Below are 21647 nucleotides of genomic sequence, written 5' to 3'. Positions count from 1 at the left end.
AATTATTGTTGAAGATTTTTCATACCATTTGCATAAATTTTGTGATTTAAATGTGACAGAAGGGAAAATGTTGCATTAGTTCATGTACTGTGTTAGAGATTTCCTTTCTTTTGATTTTAGTGACTGGCAATCAAACCACTGTGTATGCTGTAGAGGAAAATGGTGATCCAAACAAAGATTTTGATCCTAATGACAGTGAAAGTTCTGAATTACAGTATCTTATTAAATGGAAAGGCTGGTCTCACATACATAACACTTGGGAGTCAGAACAATCTCTTAAGGATCAAAAGGTGAGATTTTTAATGAATTAATATACGGTTCATTTTCATTATTTATGAATTCTTTTAGTAGAAATTAGTTTCCATTAATGTCTAAAATAAGGGGCATTATATCTGAATGTCATCATTACTGGATTTTCACCTAGGTGGTTGCAATACTGGTCAGTCAATGCATGTGGTATTTTTGAAACCAGTAGTTACTTGTCTGTGGTTTGGATTCCATGTAAAACTGGGAATCCTGTTGACAGATATTTACAAAATGACAGGCTTAATAAAATTGCAAATTTGCCTTTGCCTCTTAATTTCTATAGCTGTCTTCAGTCATTGCAAGAATTCAGTGTAAAAAGTTGAAGATTCATCTAAGTGTAAGTGTAGAACCAGTGATAAGGTAATTTACGAAAGATATTGAACTGACTTCATGAAAGAAAAAGATATAGCCATACTAGGACTGTATGAGACCAAGAAGAGGGGTACGGGAGAGATTCCTCTGAAAGAAGGATACAGGCTTATTACAATAGAGGACCTGAAGCAAAAAAATGGAGTATCCATCATACTTAGAAAAGAAATCCAAGAATATATCCCTTTCAGACCGTGTACGCACAATTGTGCGGGTTCGTATTTTATTTATTCCTGACCGTATTTGATGTTTTTTCGGCGCTAGACCAGACTGCAGTGATTGTGCGGGACATGAGGCGTGTATTTCAATTGTTTTTAGTATGTGCTTGACTGCCAGGGCGAAGGAAGAAGAGTTTAAAAAGCACAGTTGATCGGCGAGATGGCGGGAAGCAGTAGTGCCGAAAGTAAGTATTTATTTATTGCGTGTATATTAATCTAGAAGCTTTACTGAATACCGGAATATATTCAACGAAGTGTGTACATTGGTTAGTGAACGTAAATTTTGAAGATACATCATCGTATATGATACGAGGTTTTGAATTTTGATACGCACAATTGTGTGGGTCCTTTATTTTGGATGTTAGTTTTTATTTTGTAAAATAAACTATCAATATGTGTATTGAGGAGCATTTTAGTCAGTTTTTGACATACAAACAAAAATTCACACCTCCAGTTTTCTTTCAGGTCTGAAAGGGATACGGAATCTACAAAACGCGTCAATGTTTGCACGATGGTTATGAGACTCCAGTTTGAAAATGGCATGAAAGATCTATTTTAGTTGTTTGCCCCTCAAACGGGTTGCATAGATCAACGTCTAGAGGACTTTTTAGAGGAAGTGGAGAGACAGATAGGAGGAAGTGCTATTGATGGGATATCTAAATGCGCAAGTTGGACTGGAAAGACAAGGAAGGAAGATGTTGTAGGGCCCTTTGAATATGGAAATGTAAACCTAGAAGGCAAGTTGTTGGTAGATTTTTGCATGAGGAACCAAATGATTGTTGGAAACACCTGGTTAGGAAGAAGATTACAAAGTATAGTTGGGGTGATAGACGAACAAAGACCATGATTGATTTTATAATTATAGAGAAAGAACACCAGAAGAACCTTTTAGATGTCACCACCATGCCTGAAGAAGCTTTTGGTGGATATCATAGAGGTGTGTTAGGAAAACTGAAAGTGGGAAAGTTTGAACATCCGCCATTAAGAGAGAAAAGAATTGAAGTATAGAAGTTGTAGGAGGAAAGCATACAAGAAGAATTTCAAAGGGAAATAATACCCTTGGTACCCAGGACGTAGATGGGGAAATGTTGTAGATCAATGGAAAAGATTTAAGGAAGCACTGGTTGGATGTGCAGAAAAGGTATGTGGTAGAACTTCGGGACATGCGAAAGACAAAGATAAACATTGGTGGAATGATAGGGTAAAGATTAAAGTGAAGGAGAAGAATTTGGCAAGAAAGTAGTGGAGGAAGAAAAGAGGAAAAGCTGGGCCTTATTCACACAGAAATTGAGAGATGATATGCTGGGCAGCAAGAAATTATTGTATGGTATCTTAAGAAACCAAAAGAGACGTTAAGTAAACACCAGACTTGTGAAGAATGAAGGCAGCATAATATTAACAGAGCCAGAAGATATAAGAAATAGATGGAGAGGGTATTTTCAGAAGTTGCTGAACATGAGAAATAATGACAGTCATTCAACAGACCACTGGGAAAGGCAACTAGTTGATAAAGAAATGGATAAAGAAATTGCAATGAATGTAAATGAAATGGCAGTAAGAAAGATGAATGGAAAAACTGCTGGAATAGGTGAAATTTCAGTGGAAATGATAAAGGCAGCTGAAGCTGTAGGCCTGCAGTGGACATATCGATTTCTCAGGATTGTCTCGGAGAATAAAGATGCCCCTGAGGATTGGCAAAAAGGAGTAATCATATCAATTTTCAAGAAAGGTGATGAATGTATTGAAGAACTACACATGAATTACTCTGATATCCCATGTTGCTAAGATAATGGAGGGGATACTGGAAAGTAGGATAAGGTTGAGGGTTGAAAATCAAATACAGGAAAATCAGTTTGGTTTCAGAAGTGGAAGGTCAACAATAGAGCCCATTTTCTTTATAAGACAACTAATGGAAAAGCAATGGGAGTATGGGAATGATATGGTGATGACATTCATTGACATTAAAAAGGCATATGACAGTGTACCCAGGACTAATGTTTAGGACAGTCTGGTGCAAAAAGCAATTGGACATGGATTAATAAAAATGGTAATGACAATGTACAAGGAATGTTGTAGCTGAGTGCAAACACAAGTTGGCAGGATAAGTGGGTTCAAAATCACTAGTGGGCTGAGACAAGGAAGTGTTCTATGCCAATCCTGTTTACAATAGTAATGGATGACATCATGAGAACAGCAAAAGCAGCATATAGAGGAAGAGAAATGAACATGTTATTTGCAGATGATATTATGATTTGGGAGAAGAGGACATGAATGTTCAAGAACAGTTGTATGAGGTTAATGGGATCGAGGAATGTGGATCGAAAATAAGTGTAGAAAAGAGTAAAACTCTTTTTATGACTATAGGGGAGAAGGAAGGGAAAGGTCAGATCAGACTTGCAGACAAACCCCTGGAAGTAGTGAAGATGTTTAAATACCTGGGGAGTGAATTAATGGAGAATGCTCGACTGGATGCTGATATTAGTAAGAGGATTCAAGCTGGAAGATGTTTCTATCGTAGTGTAAGAAACATGTTATGGTACAAAGATGTGCCAGTGGAAGCAAAGGAAACTATGTACAATATGTCTTACGTACCCACAACAACTTATGGAGCAGAAACTTGGACAATGACAAAGAAGGATGAGAGTCGCATACAGGCAGCCGAAATGGAAGTTCTTAAAGAATATGATACAGAAGTGTAGAAGAGACAAAATATGGAATGAGAAAATCCGTCAAGAAATTGGAGTGGAAAAAATGAACGGTAGAATAGAGAAGATACCAATATAAATGGTCCATTATTGGACATAGAGAATAGAGAAGAGACGACTAAGATGGTTTGGGCACATAAAGCGAGTAAGTGATGAAAGAATACCAAAAAAGGTGATGGAAATGCAAATGCAAGGAAGGAGAGGCCGTGGACGACCACATTTTGGATGGAAGGACGCTATCTAACGCTATCTAACGCAGTATTAGAGAAACAATTCTGGATTAGGACACAAGAGTTGGAGGAGGAGTGGTGGAAAGACTGATGAAGGTGGAGTGAACCATATTTGCCCATACCGGACTACAGCTTGATAATAGAAAATTATATTGATGTTAATTATGATTATGATGATTGGGAAACCACCTCTTGCAATATTTTGCATAAATTATAGTTGTATAGTAATACATCTTTAAGACGTTATTGCAGGGGAAAGGAAAGACAACGTGTTAAACAAGGAACCTTACTATTGAATATAGTTATACTGAGCTCAATTGCTCTGCAGTCGCTTAAGTTCCGTATCTGGTATCTGGGAGATAGTGGGTTTGAACCCCACTGTCGGCAGTCCTGAAGATGGTTTTCTGTGCTTTCTCATTTTCACACCAGGCAAGTACTTGGCGTGAACCTTACGGGACACCACAGCTGCTTCCTTCGCACTCCTAGCCCTCTCCTGTTCCATCGTTGCCATAAGAGCTATCTGTGTTAGTGAGACGTAAAAATAAATTTATAAAAACTATCCAACAGCTATTTGGAAACAGTTGATTCATTTTTACAAGTAATGAATTTGTAAGTTGTATAGTAATTTTCAATATAAATCATAACAGTGAAATTTATTACTTGTACATCCATGCGTTTTATATTGGGTATGTATTGGTACAGTGAAAGTTGTATCTACCATTACCGAAGGTGGTAGGGAAGTATTAAAAGGCATGAAAAGCGCAAGAGAACAAATATGAAAACAATTGCACTGGGGCCTTTAAATGTACGTACAGTGGAACCTCGATTCATCGTTTTTGGAGGGACCTTGAGAAAAACTGTACAACACGGGAAAACGGAAAATACCGAGCTCGATAGCTGCAGACGCTTAAGTGTGTCCAGTATTCGGGGGGATAGTAGGTTCGAACCCCACTGTCGGCAGCCCTGAAAATGGTTTTCCGTGGTTTCCCATTTTCACACCAGGCAAATGCTGGGGCTGTACCTTAATTAAGGCCACGGCCGCTTCCTTCCCACTCCTAGCCCTTCCCTGTCCCATCGTCGCCATAAAACCTATCTGTGTCGGTGCGACGTCAAGCAATTAGCAAAAAAAAAAAAGAACGAATGAACCATCAAATTTTCGCCTAAGCATCATAAAAATGAAATGTGCATAAATATAATCTTACAAACACTCGTAAACTAAATCAAACTACAGCCCCAATGGGCCTTCGCCTACCAAGTGACTGCTGCTCAGTCCAAAGGCCTGCAGATTACGAGGTGACGCATGATCAGTGTAACAAATACTCTCGCCCATAATTCCTTGCTCCTTAGACCGGGGTCGCCATCTCACCATTCGATAGCTCCTCAATTAAAGGTAACCGTAGAATGAGTGAACTGGAACCAGCCCTCATATCCAGGTAAAAGTGACTGACCTGGCCGGGAATCGAACCTGTGCCGTCCAGGTGAGAGACAGGCAAGTTAGACGAAATTCCTTTTTCGAATCTTCCATTGTAATTAGGTCACCGATATATAATTCGTTGTCAGTTTATGGAAATCTTGTACTGCATAAATTAGGTCTACATTAAGCTTTAACAGTTATGTTGAACGGCAGAATATGGTTTTGAATAGAAGTATCGATTCTCGATGTTCTCGAATGCATTATATTCAATTCTGCCCGTCACTGACCACAATCAAGTTGGAAAGAGAAAAAATATCATCAGAACTTCCGAAATTACGGTTATTCGTGACCTTGAGCTCAGCTGGAAAGCATGTTCGCTGTAAAAGTCTGAACGGGTACAAAATGATACAAAAATATTAAATTTAACGTCCGAAGATAAAACGACTGCGGTTTTTATAACATTTTAACACATAAAGGTGAAATTCTCAGTCTTATATTAGGACCAAAACAGTAATGGGCAATCCCAAGATCTCCCATGGCTTTATATAGCCTATGTAAGGTGCGATATCTGTTCTGGTCTCGATAACATAATCGTATATGATAATATTAAAATACTAAATTTGTGTTAAGAAAGAGCACTTTCGATTCCTGCCTGAAAGCATAGTGACTATATAAAGCACTGAAGGAAGTGCTGAAAACCTGTTTCTTTGATACAATAGAAAAAAAGTAAAAAAATAACAAACATCTAACCCTGGACATAATGTAGACGTTTTGCAAGTATGAACATTTGGCGAAACTCGTTCCGTCTTCAAGTAGAGCTGTCAAAATACGCTCTGTCTCCTAATTGTTGTGGCCACACTATGCTTTATGATTTCCAAGGATTCTCTAGATAATACCACCCGAATGCAATGCTAAGATTCTCCCTTATGCAAGTTCACTGCCGATCGCTTTTCCAGTGCAGTGCTTGCTCTGATTATTGCAATGACGGGACGTTAACACCAATTTTAGTAAATATGCTGTAATCGTTCTTTCGCAACATACAGTCTCTTGAAAAACGCTCGATCGAGGATTTAGCATTGATGGGACTGATTTTTTTAGACAGTTGATCCGAGAAATAATTTCTTTGAGGAATGGATAATGTGGGATTTTTACAGCGTGATTTAATTAGGTTGCTCGTAGGACCACGTAATTTGAATGAATAATAGGGGAACGTATAATCGGGTTTTTACTGTATACTGTATACATACAAATTGTTGAAGGTCATGTTCTTTCTAAAACAAATGAACGGGTATGAAGAACTGGAATCTGAGATAAGACCTTTTGCGGTTGATGTTATACTGTATAGAGTAATAAATTACAAGATTGCGAGCAACTGCAAAAAGACCTCGACATTGTTGTGAGATGGACGGCCGACGTATGTTGATAAAGAATTTAAAACTCAGGTTGTGAGTTTGACTGATAGGAAACTTAACTCTCAGTTTTAATTACTGTGGTTCCCCCCCCCCTTTACAATTGGCTTTACGTCGCACCAACACAGACAGAACTTATGGCACCGATGGAAGAGGAAAGGCCTGGGAGTTGGAAGGAGGCTATCTATTAATTACTATTTTCAATAAAAATAAATTAAGTACTATAAGGCCCCTTCTTTATTTTTCTCCAAATTCCGTTCAGCAATCACCCACCATTCAACATCCCTCAGCCCCACCTTAGGCCATATTGTACCTCACATCTACAACTCAGCTCTGTTCTATTTCTTTGCTTTTGTTCTTTCAATGTTTTCAATGATCCATATTGGAAACAAATTAAAATCTCAACACTTTCCCATCAACATTATTCTGTTCACACTTGTTTCAGCTGAACTGAATTCTAGAAGATACTTTAAGTGCTAGTATTTTAAATGTTTCATCTAGTCTTCTGTGAAGTGCATTCTTTAAATTGAAAAAAAAAAAAAAAAAAAAAAAAAAAAAAAAAAAAAAAAAAAAAAAAAAAAAGAGAGAACTTACACAAGACTTGTGGTTATGATGAGTGTTTTAACAATCAAAATCTTTACTTGACTTGCACTGAATTTTAACAATACACGCTTGCTTCATAAATTTTATCTGTAATTCATGTCTTGCCTTAACTTGATTTTGAGTGATGATGGTCTCTAGCAAGACCGAAATTATTTTCATCAAATATATGTAACTTTTTTAAGGTTACAATAAGTAGTATTGAATAGGTGGAAACGTTTAGCTTTTGTTTTACATTATTCTGACTGGAATGCAGAATACAACCACAAATAGGGTGGCTGGGTTATTCAGCATTCTCACTCATAACCGGCACTCAAAACTGAACTTTCCTGAGGCTAAGAACATGCTGCCTGAAGGTGCAATTTACCATGTTAAGTTCAGGAATTCAAGACCTTTTCCCCTTCTTTGGGCAAGCTTTCCTGGCCTGCTTGCTGTCTTGGAAATCATTATCCATTCACAAGGGGACAACAAAGAACATTTTCAGGGATGTGGAAAATGTAATAGTGAAAATTCATGACGTGATAAATATTGTTACGAATAAAAACCTGTCTTTTTTATCAATCTAATTTATTCTTTAATGCCTCAATTAATACACACATATACACACAATTATCTTCAGCCATTAATGACCACACTCCACTAATGGCTGTCTATTTACAAAATCTCTGTCCTCCTCAGGGGTGGTAGTCCAGCTTACTGGTATTACAAGTGATAAATATAACTTAGTATTACCTGGGACAGGCATTATTTATTTATATCGTATCAGAAGCATACATAAGTTTAAAATTAAATATAAGGAAAAAACATAAAACAATATAAATACTTCAATGACGAAGAGCCACATTAAACTATGTGAGCCCAAAATCTTGCAACGTCAAGTGCATTTGGCTTCGCTTTAACCAGGTCCTCTGTTGTGCAGCTGAATGGGCATGAACTACATTGCAGCAAATGGGCTGTGGTCTGCTCTTTTCCACATACGCACAAGGTACTGTCCACTTTGAAACCCCATTTCTTCTGGTTTTCCCTGCACCGCGTAACACCAGAGCGCAGTCTATTCAGTGCTCTCCAATTCACCCAATCTGTGACATGGCCAGGAGGGAGTTCCTCTTTTGGGGTCATCCATTGACATCCTCGTATGTTGACTCCTGACGCGCCATTCTTGAATTCTTGCTTGCTGCGCTGTTCCTGCAAGTGTTCCGGTTACTCTCAAGAAGCTTTTCCTAGACTTAAGCCGCTGGCGTGGTGGCTCATATCCAAACAAAGGGTGGGCTTCCGATGTCAACACCTTTCTCTTTTCTTCCTTGGCTGCCACTTCACGGCGGATATCGGGAGGTGCTATCCCAGCAAGGCAATACACTTTTTCCAAAGGTGTAGGTCTGAAACATCCAGTAATAATGCGGCAGGTTTCGTTGAGTGCTACATCAACTGCTTTGGCATGGCAAGATTTGTACCACACCGGGCATGCGTATTCAGCTGCGGAATAGCATAGCGAAAGGGCAGATGTCCGCACTGTGTCTGGATGTGCTCCCCAAGATGTTCCAGTTAGCTTCCACACAATATTGTTTCTAGCAGCCACTTTCTGCTTGATGTTCAAACAATGTTTCCTGTAGGTTAAGGCACGATCCAGAGTGACTCCGAGGTACCTCGGAGTAGGATTGTGTTGTAATGCTATGCCTTGCCAAGTGACCTTCAGAGTTCGGGAAGCTTCTCTGTTGTTTAGATGGAAAACACAGGTTTGCGTCTTAGTTGGGTTTGGTGTTAGTTGATTCTTCTTGTAATAGCCAGCAAGAGTGTCTAGAGCTTTGGACAATGTTTGTTCAATTACCTCGAAGTTATCCCCCGGAGAAGTGATGACACAAACATCAGCATAGATGAAACTATTCGTCCCGGCAGGAAGAGGCTGATCATTTGTGTAAATATTCTAAAGCATTGGTGCCAACACGCTTCCCTGAGGTAGTCTGTTTTTCTGTATCCTCCACCTGCTTCTTTTTCCCTGGAACTCAACGAAGAAACTTCGATTTTGTAGTAGGTTTCTAATGGCACAAGTCAGATGAAAGTCCTTTGTCATGCTATATACCTTTCCTAGAAGAATTCGGTGATTAACAGTATCATATGCTGCCGAGAGATCTATAAATGCAGCTCCTGTGATTTTCTGGCTTTCAAAACCATCTTGTATGTGTTGACTTAATTTCAACACCTGCGATGTGCAGCTTTTCCCTCTCCTGAAACCAGCTTGCTGTGGAATCAGAAGTGGCTCGATTTTATCAGTCAACCTATTGAGGATTAGTCTCTGCAGAATCTTACGAAGATGACACAATAAGGAGATTGGTCTGTAGCTTCTAGGGTCATTTTTATCTTTGCCTGATTTTAGAATGGCTGTAACCCTAGCCTTCCTCTATATTTTGGGTATCATGGAAGACTGAATGCAGTTGTTCATGAGGTCTATCAACTAGCACTTCGCAGTAGGATCAAAGTTCTTAATTTGTTCCATTCGAAGGTCATCGATTCCTGCTGACTTCCCAATCTTACACTTACAGAGAGCTAATTCTAGGCATTAATCTTGATTGACAGCTCTCCTTACTTTCACTTTTACTCACAAGTTCGGTCACCTTGCACAGCAGCTGCATGGAGACACATAAAAGCACAAGGCTGTTCACTACCACAGCACATGACACTGTTCCTTGGCTGACCTCCAGAGTAAGTTCGCAGCTCGCACAGCTAACACAGTCAATTCCCATGGCTGCGCCACACAGTATACTAATTAACATTAACAACTATACCACCCAACTCAACATGCTAGCTTGCACTACAATATTCCTAAAAACAACAACAGCAACAATTAACACTGCTCCACGTACTCACACCAAGTTTTCTACATAGTACTTCATTCAATATACAGCAATACTCTGACTCCACTGGGACACTGATGACCGGTACTATGCCATCCCAGTCCAACTGCTCCCATTACTGACTGACTGTTCATAGCTAGCCTCCTTTTTCATTCTGATTGTGGATTACTCAGATGTTCAGGGCTCGGGTAGGGACGAATTATTCTTGTTGAACCTTCAGCAAGGCGCATAGGGAAACCAGAGAAAGGGAAAATTAGAGAAGAGGCCGCAGTATGTCCTCGGGCCGGCTGGGAGTTCATCTGTCTGACTTAGTCATTCCTTCCAAGGAAAACTGAAGGGGCCTGGGACAGGGCTGGCACATAAGAAAATGTATATATTTAATGTGATTGGAATTGGAACTTCAAATTTACAACATATTAAGAGGGAAAAATCTTAATGGGAAGGTGCTTAATTTAATCATTTTAACCTTCAGCCCTGAAGGGCCTATAGTGATCTAACTTCATGGGTCGCACATAAGCACTATACTTAACTGTACCGGCATTCCGCTACGTGTTGCCATTGCCCATCTCCCATGGCGTGGACTAGGTGTTGGGCTTGTAAGAAATGACTTGAGTTATAATCATGTGAAATTGTTTTGTTATTATACATGCTTGGCTGAGTAGCTCAGACGGTAGAGCACTGGCCTTCTGAGCTCAATTTTTCATGTTCGATCCTGTTCTAGTCTGCTGGTATTTGAGGGTGCTCAAATACATCGGCTTCATTTCGGTAGATTTACTGGCACATTAAAGAACTCCTGCGGGACAAAATTCTGGTACCTCGGCTTCTCCAAAAAACTGAATAAGTTGTTAATGAGTCTTAAAAAGAATAAAATTTAATATTGTTATTCTTTTTGTTATGATCCAGAAGAAAAGAAATGTGATGAAAATATTTTATTATTTTCATGTTTGTATTATCCTAAATTTTTTAAAAAAAGCTGTATGCTTGCAAGTTTGCAGATAATCTTTTCCATTGTTTATGCTGATGTAATTTCTCTTTCGTTTGTTACCAGAAAATATATTTAAATTTATATATTTATTTATTTACAGGTAAAAGGCATTAAAAAGCTAGAGAACTTCATTAAACGTGAACAAGAATTGGCAAAATGGAAAAATTTTGCATCCCCTGAGGATATAGAGTATTATGAATGCCAACAGGAGCTTCAGAATGAACTTTTAAAAAGCTATAACCATGTAGAGAGAATAATAGGTAGGTATGTTGAATACTAATTCAGTTCTGTTTCTGTGTGCAGTTGCAAAATTGAAGCCTGCTACTGAATAGAAGTGGTACTTTTGATGCACTCAGTTTTCAGTAGAATATTACTAATGTTTAATGTAATTTTTTCCTAGTTTTTCCCGTGAATAGCCCATTTTCTTTCTCAGGAAATGTTATCTCTTGTATTATTATTATTATTATTATTATTATTATTATTATTATTATTATTATTATTATTATTATTATTATTATTATTATTATTATTGACAAGATCAGTAAGTCTGTTGTGCATGCAATGATTGAAGCTTTCGTTGGTAATCACCCGTATATTGATATGGAAAGTGAGTATGAGTAATATTTAATATACGTGCTTTCAATATTTAACAGGATAAACTACGGTAGTGGGTGAAAAGTTCAAGACATTGATATTGTGTGTTAGTGAAATTGCGTTTTTTAGGTTACCTAGTTTCATCATAGAAAATAACAGAGAATAGATATTTCTCTGCGACCTGAGTCACAGCCAGCTGGACTCCCTATACGGCACAATGCCTGGAGCTGGAATCCAGTGTGACTCTGTGGATTTGAATTCATCATCTATGGAACATGGCCACAATATCACGGACGTGGGGCGCACGCATGATGCATGCAATAGTAGTATTGAACAAATGCAAAAACGAATTTGAGGCTTGATATTACTCAACAAATTATGGGGGATGTGTTAAAAGAGGAAGAACAACTGGAAATCGCCAGGGGCCTGTTGAAAAGTATTCTTGCAATTCAGCAGAAAAATATGAAGATGGAAATTCAGCAAGGTTTAAAGAAATTGGAGGAAGCCCTAGATGCGGGATCTACGTACAGAAAAGCTTGGAAAGCAACTAGAGCATTAATGCAAAAGGATTTGCCCGTTCAGGAGAAAGTAGAACAGAGCACCACAAACAGAAACGTAGAACAGGATAAGTGGGAAATAGCGTTATCCAAGAAGAAGAAGAAGAAGAAGAGGGAACAGAGGCAAAAGAAGGAAGATGAAGGTACTCAACCTGAACCAGTACCAGTATCTGAAACTGTTAAAAAGAACGAGCAACGGAAACGTTCAACTATAAGAAGCCGCCCAGAAGCCGTACTTATTAAACCGATGTATGGCAAGACTTTCGCAGATGTGGTGAAGGATATCCGTTGCAAGGTGAACCTGGAAGATAGTGGCGCTGGTATTAGATCGATCTGGAAAACTATATCTGGAGTGGTTCTTCTTGAATATAATAAGGCCACGGAAAAGGAGAATAGAGAAAATTTAATAAATTCACTTTAAGGCGGTCTTGGACATGATGGCGAAGTAAAGGTTTTGACGCCTAGAACTACATTGGAAATTCGGGATATGGACAGTACCACCACTATTTCCGACGTAGAGGAGGGTGTAAGACAAGAATTAGATAATCTTAATCAAGAATTGAAGGTAGCATAGCACACGCAGCACTCAGAGAATTGCGCCCTGTTTTCTTTTGAGTGATTTGCATTCTACTTCTTTACAGTGTCTTTACAGTGTCTACCCCCATTTCATTTTTATATCGCCTCTTCTACTGATCCTATGCATTGTTTTCCGTCTTAATCGGCTGATGATGACCTGGACTAAGGTCGAAACCGGTACCATTTCTACCAATTATTAAATGGGAATGTAATTCACTACATTTCTTATTCTTTTGTATTGAATAGGTTGAATCTCTTTATCAATTATTTCAATTTTAACTGTGATATTATGTTGTGTATTCACAGGTACAGTGAAAGCTATGTCTCACTGGGTTATCCAGCAATCTCACTGTTAACTGGCAGGCAAAACTTAACGTTAATGAGGCTGATGTCTTGCTCTGTGAAGGAGCAATTTACCCTGTGAAATTCAGCAATTCAAGGCCTTTTCCAGTTATCGCACAAACTATCCCAGATCTGCTGCCTTTGGCAAAGGCTCTTACCTAAGGTGGAAATCATTTTCCTTTCACAAGGGATGACGAAGAACATTTTCAGGGCTATGAAGAATGTGATCATACTAAGCTGTAATCGACAAATTTGGCCATTTCCTTCGTCCAAGATGGTCCATATTGACTATGACCATTATAGTACACAAGGGGTCTTTATTGTGTCTGCCTTATCAATACTTAAAGTATACAGTGACGAACAAAGTTGTTTATTAAAGTAAATAAATATTGTATCTGGATTAAAGATGATGTCGAAGAGGAAGATTGCCTTCTATAATCACGTGACAAGGAGCCCTGCAAGGTCAACCAAGCAGATCTTCACCTACTTCCAAGATAAGAAGACAAATGAGGCCTGGTTCAGTGAGGTAGATAGATATTTAAGAGGTGGGCATCATACATGATGATATACTGGAGTGCAACTCACTTAAGAAGAAACTTCAGACCACAAGAGTTTCCAAGAAAAGCTGAAGCTGAAAACAGGGAAGGCATGGACCGAAGGAAAAAAGGAATAACACTGGCAACGAATGCGGGAGTACTGGGCAAATGTTACAGCCCGGGGAAGGAGACAGTTGAAATGGCATGATCCTTAGTTGACCGAAATGACATGAATGAATGAATCTGGAAAAAAGCCAGTTTATATTAACGAGTTTTAACAAGAAAGCTGAGCTTTCAGCCAAATTTCATTGGCTTTCGTCAGGGCAAAGCATGTTAAGTTCTGCTGTTGACAGAGAGCATAGAAATTCTTCAAGGAACATGAAAGTCACAACCACATCATTCCCTGCCCCTACTAACTGGACTTAGGGATCATTGTGCTGTGCTGTGGTGGTCGGGAGGGACATAACAGCCTCAGCGCCCTCTGCCGACAGTTTCTGGAGTGTGTTGTACTGTGCTGTGGTGGTGTTACATATTTGTTTCTGTAGTAGGGGTCTCCATGTATTTGGCAACATGAACTGTCTTTCCCGTTAAAGTTATTTGGGTACAGCTCTGTCTATGGCTTTCCTTGTAAGACGAGCATACAGGCCTCGCCTCGTCAATGAGGTTTTGATTATCTCTACTGTATAAGTGTTCTGCTATGGCAGACTGGCTTACAGCATTTTTTTATGTAGATGAAAGAGTGACAGTCTTCACTGATCTGATGTGTTCTTTTACCGTGTTGCTAACAGGACTTTGTCATGCCAATATATGAGCGACCACAACGACATGGAACATGCCGAGAGTTTCAAGAGGTAATTTTTCTTTGACTGGTCAAAACAGGTCTGCTGCATCTCTTGTGCTTGAGACTTGTTATGAAACACTTTCTCCTAATTATCAGAGTTCTGTATTGTGTTCCTGCACATATCTTGGAAACAAGATTCACAGGTATAAATCCTTTCCTTACTGTTTCTTACCTAGAAACAACTGCTGGTCAGCTTGCATGGTTGTGAAATATATTTAGCAAATTTCACCATATGTAAGAAAATTTTATAATTGTTTATGTTGTTGCTGTGGACTTTTATCAGTCTGACAAAAATACATGCATAAAAAATTAAATGATCTAAAAATGCTATTTATTGACCTTATACCTTCTAAAAGAGGGCCTCTCAAACACCCAAAATATCATGCGTGCAAACCGAGGCGCAGAGGCTCCGTGCACTGTGCATCAGTCTGTCTCTGCTTGACTCGGATGATGTAGTGTGCTGAGAGCGACGAAGTGTTGGGTGATAAGACAGCTTGTTTATCAGTGAAATAGATAAGCGCAAGACAACAACATAATAATGGAGCAACCAGTTTCGAAGAAAGCAAAGGCTTCCGAAAATCCATTTCAGTCGAACTGGGAACTTTCGTATTTTTTCTCAGTCGTAACGATAAAGCCAAATGCTTAATCTGTGGGACAAGAATTACGTGATCTTCAAAAAGATATCTTTCAATGCAAAGGCTTTGCTCGAATTATACGAGAATTTGTCGATGGAAGATTTTCCTAAGCTGCATCGAGAAGCAGCTAAGATTATCTGTATGTTTGGTTCCACGTGCATATGTGAAAGCTTTTTTCCTGTTTTGACTTCTACAAAAACTAGACTGCGTGTGAGTATTTCTGATTATAATTTCAAGAACACTCTCAGAATTTCTGTCAGCTGAACCCTTGTTCCAGAACTATTATAATGGAAAAGGAAAAGAAGAGCTAGAGAAGATAAATTGTGAGTTCAAACCAAAGTGAAAGAAGAGTTTTTTAACACCTGTAACATTGTCCCATGCAACAGTGTCTCCACTCACCACACATAAACATTTCACAGTGAGGGGAGAATCAGTGGGGAAGGTGAAGAAAGTGCAGACAAGCCGAACGGGTGAGGCAGATGTAGGGAAAGAGGAGTGGGGGTTTGCACTCTGGTCAACCTAGTGAAGTTGCCTCCTGTACCTTGTGCTGTGCAGTGCACCCTGAGAGGCCCTGTTCTAGAAAGTTGATATAATGACTGATCATCCCAAAAAAATAAAAAATGCAAAATAGAAACGTGTTGTTATCGCTTGTTGTATCACAGAATGAGTTTTTGTACTACTGAGCAATGTCCTAATGCAAAGGGATAAAAGGTGGCATTTTAACAACATCTGCCCCCTACTCATACTCTATTTAGGAGCTCTTTTGCTCTGGTGGCTTCAGAATTACTTCTCTGGTTGTTGATCATGCAATACAAAAGTTTGGTATTTCCTTCTTGATCCAGTTTCTTTGCCAAATCATCCTTACAATACCGGGTGAGTTGGCCGTGCGGTTAGGGGCACGTTCGGCTGTGAGCTTGCATCCGGGAGATAGTGGGTTCGAACCCCACTGTCGGCAGCCCTGGAGATGGTTTTCCGTGGTTTCCCATTTTCACACCAAGCAAATGCTGGGGCTGTACCTTAATTAAGGCCACGGCTGCTTCCTTCCCATTCCTAGGCCTTTCCTATCCTATCGTCGCCATAAGACCTATCTGTGTCGGTGCAATGTAAAACAAATGGCAGAGGCATCCTTACAATTCTCTTTTCCAGTTTCCGCAATTCCTTTGACCTGCAGCCTGCTCTCTTGGTAAGCAATTAGTTTCTCTTCTATTACACTTCGGTTTCCTTGGATTCTCGCTCGGTACAGAGCTCATTTCATGTGATTCCTGTCAGTGATAGCTCTTCACATTTTCTGAATTAGCTCTGCCGCCCACAGACTTTCTCAACCATCTCAACCATTGTCTTCTTGAACGTGTTCCATTCTTCATTGACGGGGATTAAATATCATCTTTTTGAAGCGTACAGATTTTCTTGTTAAATTCTTCTCTTTCAGTTGGTTCAGAAAGATTTTTATCCTTGGTGTTATATTATTTTGGACAGTTTCACATTTTAAAGGTATATAACACTGCTATAATAAATGCTACAACAGAACATTCATTTTGTAATCTTTAATGAGATTGTAATGAATATGTTTTGAGCATACTTTGACAAAAAATTAATAAAACCACTTCAAAGTTAAATAAAACGATGCTGTCTGCAGTTGAACCTTATAACTGGGCAACATGGGACACCTACATATTTTCAGTGAATAAAATTGGTTAGTCCAATCTTGGCCTTGGAAATGTTAATGTTGGACACAAAATGTTCACTCATACACACTATATCACTCTTTTATCCTCATCTAAGGCATGTTTACCATCTATCCATCCACCTGAAGAGGTGACGGAAAACTGTATTTGCATTGGTCTTTTGTGCCAACCACTTTTGAGGTTGGAAGAACAGTCATTATGACATCCATAGATCTTTCAAATATGTCTTCAGCATTTTTGACAAACACATCTCTGTCACTTGTTACACACTTAAGCCCTACTGCTTCAAATTCATCTTCATTGAGTTGTGATGTAACTTGACATGCAGAATGGTAGAACCTCTTCTTACCATGGAATCTGGCAATTATAAAAGTCCCAGCAGTCGCCTCTGGGACTGGATTATCTTCGACACTGCATTTCTTGAACTTCCTTCACAGCTCTCAAAATCTGCTTCAGTTATGCTTCTTCCAGGGTCACTGCTTATCCTCAGGCGGCCGGGTTGTTAAGATGTTCCTTCCCTGTACCTCATACTTTTCAGCATTTCCAGAAGTGAATCTGAAAGGATTTGACTAGCTCTGCTGTGTTCTGATGATGTTGAAGAAGGGGACCTTACGGGTAATTTCCCACAAGCAGCAAATCTGTTTCTCATTGAGTTCTGGAGTTTCTCTGACAAGTTCTCGAAAAGCTTTCTCAGTAATGGTAGAAAAAGATTCTTTGGGAACCCTCTCAGATGCGAATTTTTCACTTTCGACTCCTCCAATATTTGTCTCCACTTCACTTTAACAGATCTAAACACTGCAACATCCAGGGGTTGACAAATATGTGTAGAGTTTGAACTAAACACACAAAACTAATATTATTCTCATGAAGACTTCAATAATGCTTGGGACAAAGTAAGACGCAAGGTTGTCCTTTGGTCCTTGTAGAGCTTTGGCGTGGGGAAGGAAATGGTTGAAAAACCAGTCCTCAAATGTGTAGTGCTCGAACCAGCCATGTATCATCCTTCCGTATCTCGTTCCCTTTCTGCAACAAATATCGGTGCAGAATGGTAAACCGCCTTTCGGCCCACATTCAGATGACCACTATGCGTGTTTCCTCTTTTTCTCTTGCAGAATCAATCATAGCCTCGTTTAACTGTTCCCATCCCTGGTACTGTCTTTTGTTTAATTCTGTTGCAAAATCTTTGTGCATTCCGAGATTTTTCAATGGTAAACCGCCTTTCGGCCCACATTCAGATGACCACCATGCGTGTTTCCTCTTTTTCTCTTGCAGAATCAATCATAGCCTCGTTTAACTGTTCCCATCCCTGGTACTGTCTTTTGTTTAATTCTGTTGCAAAATCTTTATGCATTCCGAGATTTTTCTCTGTCAAACTTTGTTGTTCAAGTTGTGTTTCTGTTTTCCTGGGATCTTGGAATGATCTTGACTTTGATCTTGGAGACGAAGTAATCTGAATCTAAATTTGCACCCCTCAGGACTTTGACATTTTGGATCTCCTTTTTCGCATGTTTTGAGATTGCTACGTGATCAATCTGGAACTCTCCTAGGTTGGGGTTGGGAGATATCCATGTTTTCTGTTTTCTTGGGAAGTGTCTGAATGCTGTAGATTTCATGACCAGATTGAAGCTCCTACATAACTCTATCAATCGCTCTCCATTTTGATTAGTCCTTTTGTGGGCTGGATAGTCTCCAATGATGGCTCTGAATCTCCTTTCTTCCCCAGTTGTGTATTAAAATCCCCAAGGAGTATAATCACATTGTTGGTTGGTACCTTGGATATAGTTTCCTCCAAGTTTTCCTAGAATTCCTCTACTTTCTCCGGGTCTTTCTTGTTGCTCTCATTTGTAGGTGCATTTGCGTTGACTAGCGTGTAGAGCTTATTTGCTCCTTTGAAGGAAAGGGTGAAAATCCTGCCGTTCCTGGAAGTGAATCTATGATTACTCCTAGGATTCGCTTATTGATTATAAAACTTGTTTCCAATGAGGGACACTTTTCATCACTCTCTTGCCTGGTTTTCCTTTCCGAATCCTTTACCCTTGTGATTCAAAAGCTGACTTACCTGTGAATCTGGTCTCCTGTAATGCTGTTATCACGATGTCTTGTTTGGACCAAGGTATTGGTCAGATTGGTAAGTTTTCCAACTTTAAGGCGTGAATTGACGTTGAACGTTGCAAAGTGAGTTACTCTCTTACATGCTGGTGCGAGCTCCCCAGAATCCAAAGGCTCACTGACGTTGTTCTTGACAACGGTGGATTGCTTGCCACCTTGGGTAGTGCCTATGCTAGATTTTTTCATCATGCTGAGTCAAATGATTTTGGCTTGGGGCCAATGCCTGGGCATCGACAAGAGATACAACTGAGGTTGTTAGCCTCAGAGGAGTTAGGTTCACAGCCACTCCTAACATGGAGATCAGACGCTGACTCTGACCCGCCCATTATGGTTCAGACACTCAGAGTAGTTTTGGTAACTGCACTCCATTAATCCCAAGCACTAGGCTGCCTCCTCTGCCACTTACCCCATACCAAAGTCCATCTTCTCTGCCGTAAATGCAGTTGAGGTCTTTGCTCATCACCCTGAGCTGGGACCCTTACCAGATGTAACACACTGGGTCAGTGTGCTGTGGGACTCACGTGGGAAGAGTCGCCACTCCCTGAAGTAGAGCTGACTCAAAGAGGGTCTCTACCCGCTACCCTTCGTAATACGTTTTACTTTACAAAGGAAAAATTAAATGTATCCTCCTAATTCAATACAAAACAATAAAATTCAAACATGTTTTGACTTGTTTGAGCCATCTTCATTGAAATAAGGGTGGTTAAAGTAATGTGCATAATACAATCTAAAAACGTGCTAAAAACATAATGAAGGAGCAAACGAAAAAACAAAAGAGATATGATGGAAATAAAAACAATAACGATATACAATATTTAAATCACCAGATGAAGCAATAAATAACTCGCTGAGACAAATTCAGTGAAAAAAGGTTAATATAAAACATAATTGAATCTAAAAAGTGTGCTAAAACTAAGAAAATAAAATAAATGATACAGACAGAAACGAAACAATAAGTGCTAATGCTGAGGTTGCTGACCTCTTAACCTAAAAATTTTAGTTTGATAACAATTAAAAAATAAGACAAAATGACTGTGTTGAAAATTCAGGCTGACAGTCTATCTTTGTAGAAACACCGTCACCATGAATGGCTAGGAGGGGGTTGGAGAAGCTTGAGAAACCAAGTTTGATAGGAGATAACATGCCAGGTGAAATGTATGTGATAAGTGATGGAAAAACCCTGATGAATTTAAAATTTTAGAATAGCAGCATTCTCAATTTCTTCTCAATTTAGCGGTCCTGTTCTTGAAGATTTTTCCCAATGTTGGCTAGGTGTATTGCCTTATTTTAAATGGTCGGGAGGGCAGTGACAAAATTGAAAATCTGCGTTAAGGAAGTTACAGGTGCATTATAAACTGTAAGTGACCATAGTGGAAACCATCAATGAAGTTCCAGTCTGTAATGGAAGAAACAAGGTTGTGTATTTAAAGTGAGATTCTTGTCGGCCGATTTCTCCTGTATTTTCTAACATCACCATAATAAGAACTTAGTAGTATATGTATCTTATATCATTTTGTGTGATGAAATATGTTATTGTAAACTTAATCGGTGTGTTGAAAGTTCGATTTTTGCCGGCCGATTTAATTCGTATTATGTATTATTGCGATGACATTAAAAGCATTTCTCCAATATTTTTGAAAACTCACGTGTCGTGCAGTGCGACCAACGTTGTACGCAGCTGTCATGTGCAGTCTTACGCCGGCCCACCTATAGAATATTCTTTTTTCATTGATTTCATTTAAATTGTGAGAGGGGTTCATAAACTGATCTAAATTGATGTGGATGCTCTCGAGAACGTTGAGTAAGGTGCCTTTTTGCTCACTATGCAAGATCTTAAGATCTTTATCTATTGATGTGTATTTGTGGCTGGTTGCTTTATGATGTTCACTCATAGCTGAAAAACTTTTATATTTAAGAGCGTTGCAATGTTCGGCGTATCTTATGACAAAATTGCGGCCTGTTTGACCTACATAGCTGGAATTACAGGATTGGCATTCTTATTTGTAAACTCCGGAGTTCAAATATCTATTATTATTGTTATTGTTGACAGTGTGTGGATTGAAAATGAGTTTGGAGTTGGTGTGGGAGGTTCTACACGCTATTTTGATGTGTTTTTTTTTTTTTTAATATTATAAATTTGGTAAATGCTACTATTATTGAAAGTGAATGTGGATAACTTTTCTTTAGGAGTGGAATCTTTTTCTAGGGTAGTTTTGGGTCTGCTCTTATATTTATTGATGATTCTGCTGAAAGATCTACTGAAACCGTCGTATTCTACAATATGTAAATTGTATTAATTTCTTTTTTGTAATTCTTTTGGGATAAAGGGACAGTTAATGCTCTGAGTATCATGCGGGTAAGCTGCTTTCTTCTGTATGTCTGCGTGCACAGAAGTTTGTTGGATGGTGTGGGTGGGTTTCTGTATATATTAAAGGATGAAGTGTTGTTGCAGTTGCGCATAATGGTTATGTCCAGGTAATTGAGGGCTTTGTTGTTTTCTGACTCTGGTGAATTTTATGTACGGGTCAGTTTAGTTGACAAATTGAAGAACTGCGTTGCTGTTAGTAACACAGGAATCTAAAATAACAAACGTGTCATCATCGACAAAGCGTGTCCAGTGTTGAATGCCGTTAATCTTGCCAATGATGTGATAATGTTCTAAATGATCGATATAAATATCCGCAAGG

At 39.1% G+C, this 21647-nt stretch overlaps 1 protein-coding gene across 3 annotated transcripts in view; it reads left to right on the top strand.

The window, feature by feature from the left end:
- The window catches only part of Chd1 (chromodomain-helicase-DNA-binding protein 1), a 447987-nt gene that overhangs the window by 152708 nt on the left and 273632 nt on the right, over positions 1–21647 (top strand). For all 3 annotated transcript variants that reach the window (XM_067135606.2, XM_067135608.2, XM_067135605.2), the window contains exons 7-8: positions 121–290; positions 11186–11345. In XM_067135606.2, coding sequence (XP_066991707.2) covers positions 121–290; positions 11186–11345 — 330 coding nt within the window. The remainder of the gene's footprint in view (positions 1–120; positions 291–11185; positions 11346–21647) is intronic.

Source organism: Anabrus simplex, chromosome 1, assembly GCF_040414725.1.
Source record: "Anabrus simplex isolate iqAnaSimp1 chromosome 1, ASM4041472v1, whole genome shotgun sequence".
NCBI classification, from domain to species: Eukaryota; Metazoa; Arthropoda; class Insecta; order Orthoptera; family Tettigoniidae; genus Anabrus; species Anabrus simplex.
The sequence above is the reverse complement of the archived record's forward strand: the minus strand, read 5'-3'. Positions and strand labels throughout refer to the sequence as shown.